Here is a 7,005-nt window from a genome sequence, read left to right on the forward strand (position 1 = left end):
GCAGCATCAGAAGAGCAAGAAAGCTGACGTTTCAGGTCTGGACCCTTGGTCTAGACCTGACACGTCAGCTTTCCTGCTCCTCTGATGCTGCCTGGCCTGCTGTGTTCATCCAGCTCTACACCCTGTTATCTTGTTTATGTGCAGATTTGCTACCCCTGGATCCGCCTACTTGCAAGGTCACCCCCAGACCTGAATATCCACTCCCCCAACTCTAGTTGCACAGTCCTTTGTTATAGATAGAGGATTTTCATTATAGTGGTATCACATTTTTTCTTATCTGCAGCAAGTCTGTGCCTGTATCCCCTGCTATTATTAAGGATTTAGCGTATTGTAGAAAAGGGAATCTAAGAAACTCCACTTTAAATAAGTAATTTAGCTCCTGAACCACTTTTAACATTCATTGCAAGTAGAGAAGAGAGTCTCAATCAGAAGGCATTAAAATAATCCAGTCTGAAGGTTACTCAGGCACATATGAGGATTTCTGTAGCAGAAGGACTTCTTGCTGTCAGCAATGTAGTTGCTTCTTAACTGTTCTCAAGCGCAATTAGGGATGGCAGCAAATGCTGACCTTGCTGATGATGCCACATCCCATTAAGGAATAAACAATGGAAAAGAATGATAATCAGTGATATTTTAGATTTGGATGTTCATTGCCCTCAACTCAGATTTTATCCCTACGTTGCTCAGGAGGTGCAAATCTCTAACTTAGGATATCTATTCATTTATGTTTTGAACAGATTGTAGAATTCAATATACTAGCAGATGATCTATGTAATAGGTAATTCTCTGACCATCTTTGTTGTATCGTTGGAGCTGTGACTTGACATCCTAATGCATTGCAATACCTTCAAATTTTAAATTTAACCTAAACTCTGTCACATTGTTACAGCCACAAATGTCTTCAAATCCTTAATTGTTGCACCTCTGTTCTAGTCCCTTCATTCTTTCCAGTTTGAAAGTACAGGTGCAGGTATGGAAATGTAAAAGTTCCAAAGAAACTGCAAAATCCAAGGAAATACTATGTTGGAGGAGGAGGAGTGGGAATAATTAATAAATTTTTGTATTCAAGTATGATTTTGGTAATTTTTCCATATTTTTACTGTCTTCAAAAGGAAATCACAAATATAAGGAACCACAAAACTTTGTTTTAGATTGCATTATATTTAGTTAAAATCAGCAACGGGAGAAATCCAGGATAGTCGAATCCCAAAATAGTGTCTCGCTTCTTAAATACTAATTGAGCTAATGGCCCAAAAAATATGAGAAACTATTTGTAGTCATTTCTCTTCTAATTGTAACATTTTACTTTGGTAAGACAAGCTGCAGTTTTAATACTGACCTGATTTAAGAAGTGTTTTATCTAATGCTCTGATGTGGCTTAATTCTGATTTTTTTTTTATTTCCTGTAGGTCATTTTCTTAACTACACTGTTCTATCTCCTAAGTTCCAATGATGAATACTACAAGCCTGTGAAATGGGTTATCAGTCTGACACCCCTTTCCCAGCCAGGACCTTCCTCCAATATTGTGGGTCAGTCAGTTGAAGAAGCTATACGGTAGGCTCACACCAATCAGCAATTGTGTTATTAAACCTAGATCAGGCAGACTTTAATTTCTCTACCCTCTCAAAAAAAAACTCTTAACAATTTGGTTCATCAGTCATTACTTAGATATGTTTTCTTCTGACTTTGGACTATTTAAATATTGATTAAAACATCTTTATTTTCAAACCATCCACAAAACTACAAATTGGCATTTGATGACATTATAATAGATATGCTTTTATGCATGTTTACTGTGCTGAAATGTATTTAGTAATAGAACTAATTTCTAGAATTAGAAACGCTGCATGAGCATGAAGTTCCATTTGACCATCCTTCTTTCTTAAGTAGCATGCAGTTTTGTATCCCAGTCACTGAGTAGATCATACTTGTCATTCTTCACTTCCCATTCTGCTTGCTCTGGTGGAGGCATTGCACACTACCAAGTTGCATGTTGTGAGAGCCCCAGTGCAGCTTGATGTGTGTGATACTTTCATGTGAGTGCATGTGCACTGGTATGACTGCATCTTGTGGAGATGGGTAAAGTGCTGTTGTTCATTTAAGGGATTTGAAATCTGTAGAACTGTTAAAAAGTATATGATCTCAGTTATTGTTTGAATTTGAAGCAATTACTCATTCTCACCAAATTTGAGCAATGTATTCTTGCCTTGTCAAAACGCATAATTTCCTTATCAAAAATGGTTGTATTCAAGAAGGACCACACATTCCATGAGAATTGATTAAATTAACTCTTTCAAATGCATATTCAGAGCTACTAGTTCAAGAAATGTGCACATTTGATGTAGGCAGGCAGAAGTTAAAAGAAGTTTATAGCTCTATCAAACCATTATTAGAATTTTTTTTTCACTGGCAGGTCATTTGTTGGCAGCATTCTTTAACACATGTATTTTTGACATTATTTCCTATTTTAACAATTTAACAAATTAATTCACTGTTTTTGAACTTGATCACGCAAATCATACCTTAATTTGGTGGTACATTTGACCAGATATTATTTGCAAGGGTGGTGCAGGAAAACATGATGTGGGGTTAATTGTTACAATATGGAGATCCGTCATTCAGCAGAACTACTGGTTTGCTTGAAAGGCTCATGCTTCTCTTGGCTTGCATGGACTGTTCTTAGAAAACACTTACTTGCTGAAGCCAGCTACTCCCTTCTGCATGTGGTTGTTGAGTTTCCCAAATCCTCAAACCTGGCTGATGCTGATAGTTTCAAATCAGACTTCCATTCACACTTTGGGACCTTGATTTACATATTTGAATAAGCGTCTAATGCGAAAGAAAAATATTGCCTAGTGGGAAACTGACTGGAAATCTGAGATGCAGAGGTTTTGAGACGTTCCAATGATCAAGACTCAAAATATTGATATACGGCACATAGGGGAAGGCGATGGCCTAGGGTTATTATTGCTAGATGATTAATCCAGAGACCCAGATAATGTTCTGGAGACCCAGGTTCGAATCCCACAATGGCAGATGGTGGAATTTGAGTTTAATATAAAAAATCTGGAATTAAGTATCTACTGATAACCACGAAACCATTGTTGATTGTCGGAAAAGCCCATCTGAGAGTCAGCCACATTGCTGTGGGTCTGGAGTCACATGTAGGCCAGACCAGGTAAGGATGGCATTTTCCTTCCCTAAAGGACATCCATGAACCAGATAGGTTTTTCAGACAATCAACAATGAATTCATAATCATCATTAGATTCTTAATTCCAGATATTTTATTGAATTCAAATTCCACCATCTGCTGTGGTCGGATTCGAACCTGAATCCCCAGCATGTTATCTGAATCTCTGGATTAACAGTCCAACGATAACACCACTAGGCCTCCCCCTCCCCCTCGCCCCCGCATGCCCCCCCGCCCACGCCACAGATGGCAAGGGCACAAAATGTACCCTGGGTGGCAGATCTCAATATCCACCACCAAGAGTGGCTCGGCAGCAGTACTACTGATTGAGCTGGTCATATCCCAAAAGACACAGTTGCTAGACTGAATCTGCAGCAGGTGGTGAGGGAACCAACAAGAGGGAAAAACATACTTGACTTCATCCTTACCAATCTGCCAGTTGCAGATGCTTCTGTCCATGACAATATTGGTAAGAGCGACCATCGCACAGCCCTGTGGAGATGAAGTCCCGCCTCCACATTGAGAATGACCTCCATTGTGTTGTGTGTCACTATCACTGTGTTGGATGGGACAGACTTCAAACAGATCTAGCAACTTAAGACTGGGCATTCATGAGGCGCTGTGGGCCATCGACAGCAGCAGAATTGTACTCCAGCACAATTTGTGTAACCTCATGGCCTAGCATATCCCCACTCAACCATTACCATCAAGTCAGCGGATCAACGCTGGTTCAATGAAAAGTGCAGGAGTGCATGCCAGGAGCAGCACCAGGCATACCTGAAGATGAAGTTCATCCTGGTGAAGCCACCAAACAGGTCTGTTTGCATGCCAAATAACATAAGCTGGAACTGATAGAGTTAAGTGGTCCCACAACCAACACATCAGATCTAAGCACTGCAGTCCTGCCGTATCCAGTTGTGATTGGTGGTGGACGATTAAACAACTCACTGGAGGAGGAGACTCCATAAATACCCCCATCCTCAATGATGGAAGAGCCCAGAACATCAGTGCAAAAGACAAGGCTGAAGCTTTTGCAGCAGTCTTCGGCCATAAGTGCCAAATGAATGATCCGTCTCAGTGTCCTGCAGTAGTCCCCAGCATTACAGATACCAGTCTTCAGCCAATTCAATTCACTCCACATAATATCAAGAAACGGTCAGAGACACTGGATACTTCAAAGGCTACGGGCCCTGACAACATTCCAGCAATAGTACTGAAGACCTGTGCTCCAGAACTTGCCTCTTCCCTAGCTAAGTTGTTCCAGTATACTTACAACACCAGCATCTATCTGACAATGTGGAAAATTGCCCAAGTACGTCCGGTACATAAAAAGCAGGACAAACAACCCAGCCAATTACCATTCCATCAGTCTACTGTCGATCATCGGTAATGTGATGGAAGGTGTCATCAACAGTGCTATCAAATAGCACCTGCTCAACAATAACCTGCTCAGTAATGCCAGATTGGGTTCCGCCAGGGCCACTGAGCTCCTGATCTCGTTACAGCCTTGGTTCAAACATGGACAAAAGAACTGAATTCCAGAGGTGAGGTGAGAGTGACAGCCCTTGACATCAAAGCTGCCTTTGACCAAATGTGGCATCCATGAGACCTTGCAAAACTGGAATCAATGGGTATCAGGGGGACCACTCTCCAGGGGTTAGAGTCCTACCTGACACGTAGGAAAATGGTCATGGTTGTTGGAGGTAAGTCATCTCAGCTTCAGGACATCTCTGCAGGAGTTCCTCAGTGTTCTCAGCCCAACCATCTTCAGCTGCTTAATCAATGACCTTCCCTCCATCATAAGGTCAGAAGTGGGGATGTTCACTATTGATTGCACAGTGTTAAGCACCACTCGGACTGCTTCAGTATCTGAGGAGTCACATGTCCAAATGCAACGAGATCTGGACAATATCCAGATTTGGGCTGACAAGTGGCAAGTAACATTTGTGCCACACAAATGCCAGGTTATGACCATGACCAACGGGAGACAATCTAAACACCAGCCCTTGACATTCAGTGGTGTTACCATCACTGAATCCCTGACTATCAACATCCTGGGAGTTATCATTGATCAAAAACTCAACTGGAATCACCACATAAACACAGTAGCTACAAGAGCAGGTCAGAGGCTAGGAATACTGTGGCAAGTAGCTCATCTCCTGACTCCTTAAAGCCTGTCCACCAACTACAAGGCACAAGTCAGGAGTGTGATGGAATACTCCCCACTTGCCTGGATGAGTGCAGCCCCACTAATACTCAAGAAGCTTGACACCATCCAGGACAAAGCAGCCCGTTTGATTGGCACTGCATCCATTCCCTCCGCCACCGATGCTCAGTAGCAGCAGTGTGCACTATCTACAAGACATGCTGCAGAAGTTTACCAAAGATCCTCAGACAGCACCTTCCAAACCCATGACCATTCCTATCTAGAAAGACAAGGGCAGCAGATATATGGGAACAGCACCACCTTCAAGATCCCCTTCAAACTACTCGCCATCCTAACTTGGAAATATTTTGCCGTTTCTTCACTATCGCTGGGTCAGAATCCTGGAATTTCCTCCCTAATGGCATTGTGGGTCAACCCACAGCAGGAGGACTGTAGCGTTTCAAGAAGGCAGCTCACCACCACCTTCTCAAGGGCAACTAGGGATGGGTAATAAATGCTGGCCAGCCAGCGATGCTTACATGAATAAATTTTAAAAATGAATAAATAAATAAAAGACCAGGAGAGCTAATAGGATTCTGTTCTTTGAGGAGGCAAATTCAACCATACAGTAAGGCTATACAGGGTGTAGGTGAGACAGAGTCTTTCTTTGGGCTTGAGCAATGTGGGCTGTGGCGAGATGTTTAGAAGAATTGGGCAATAAGTTTGGCAAGGCCTATCTTGATGTTGAAGTCTGCTCCCTTCAATTTCCTTGCTTTTCACAAGATTCTGGTTAGGCAGCAATGAGTTGCTAGTACACAGGGATTATTGTCTGTTAAACATCTTATTATAAGCCCAACTCAGCTTGTAAATATTCAGCCTTCCATCTTGCCAAACTTGCCAAGCAAGCTTGATATCGGGAAAACTTGACAAGAAGATTAGAGTAGCTACACGGCAGATTCAACTCGCTTTTTGCTGTGAACAACCTCCATGTTGGAAACTGGGCTCCAGCATCTAACATCCATGTTGACATTTTCTGTCCTATTGTGGGGCTGTTTCACTCATGGAATGAGGGGGAGACCTGCATTATGGCAGATGGAAGTGGGCGGTACCACTACTACCATTGGTGCAGATGGGAGTTGGCAGTACAGAGTGCATGCAGATTAGTACTTTTGAGGTTTGGGATGCCTGAAGGTGTGTGGGAAAGATATTACAGGCAGTTGTAAGAATGGTAGAACATGAGCCTTGTTGGAGGTGGGACAGTAGCAGAGATGGAGTGAGTGTGAGGTCGCAGGCATATGGTACAGAACAGGCCCATTGAGTCTGCACCGACCTATCTACATTAATCCCATTTTCCAGCACTTGGCCCATAGCATTGAATGTTATGGCATTTCAAGTGCTCATCTTCTTTAAAGGTTGAGGTTTCCTACCTCTACTGTCTTCCCAGGCAGTGCATTCAAGATTCCCACCTCCTTCTGAGTGAAAAAAAGTTTTCCTCAAATCCTCTCTAAACTTCCTGCCCTTCACCTTAAAATTATGTCCCTTGTTATTAAGAACATAAGAACTAGGAGCAGGAGTAGGCCGTCTGGCCCTTCGAGCCTGCTCCGCCATTCAATAAGATCATGGCTGATCTTTTCGTGGACTCAGATCCACTTACCCGCGTTCTCTC

General features: G+C 42.5%; 1 protein-coding gene across 1 annotated transcript in view; it reads left to right on the forward strand.

The window, feature by feature from the left end:
• The window catches only part of LOC125481512 (transmembrane protein 245-like), a gene marked incomplete at its 3' end in the record, with an annotated part of 19,039 nt that extends 17,484 nt beyond the window's left edge, over nucleotides 1-1,555 (forward strand). Inside the window, exon 5 of the mRNA XM_048593175.1 lies at nucleotides 1,410-1,555. Coding sequence (XP_048449132.1) covers nucleotides 1,410-1,555 — 146 coding nt within the window. The remainder of the gene's footprint in view (nucleotides 1-1,409) is intronic.
• Nucleotides 1,556-7,005: the final 5,450 nt, after the last annotated feature.

This window comes from Rhincodon typus, unplaced genomic scaffold (assembly GCF_021869965.1).
Source record: "Rhincodon typus isolate 14 unplaced genomic scaffold, sRhiTyp1.1 hic_rhity00002434, whole genome shotgun sequence".
Classification (NCBI taxonomy): Eukaryota; Metazoa; Chordata; class Chondrichthyes; order Orectolobiformes; family Rhincodontidae; genus Rhincodon; species Rhincodon typus.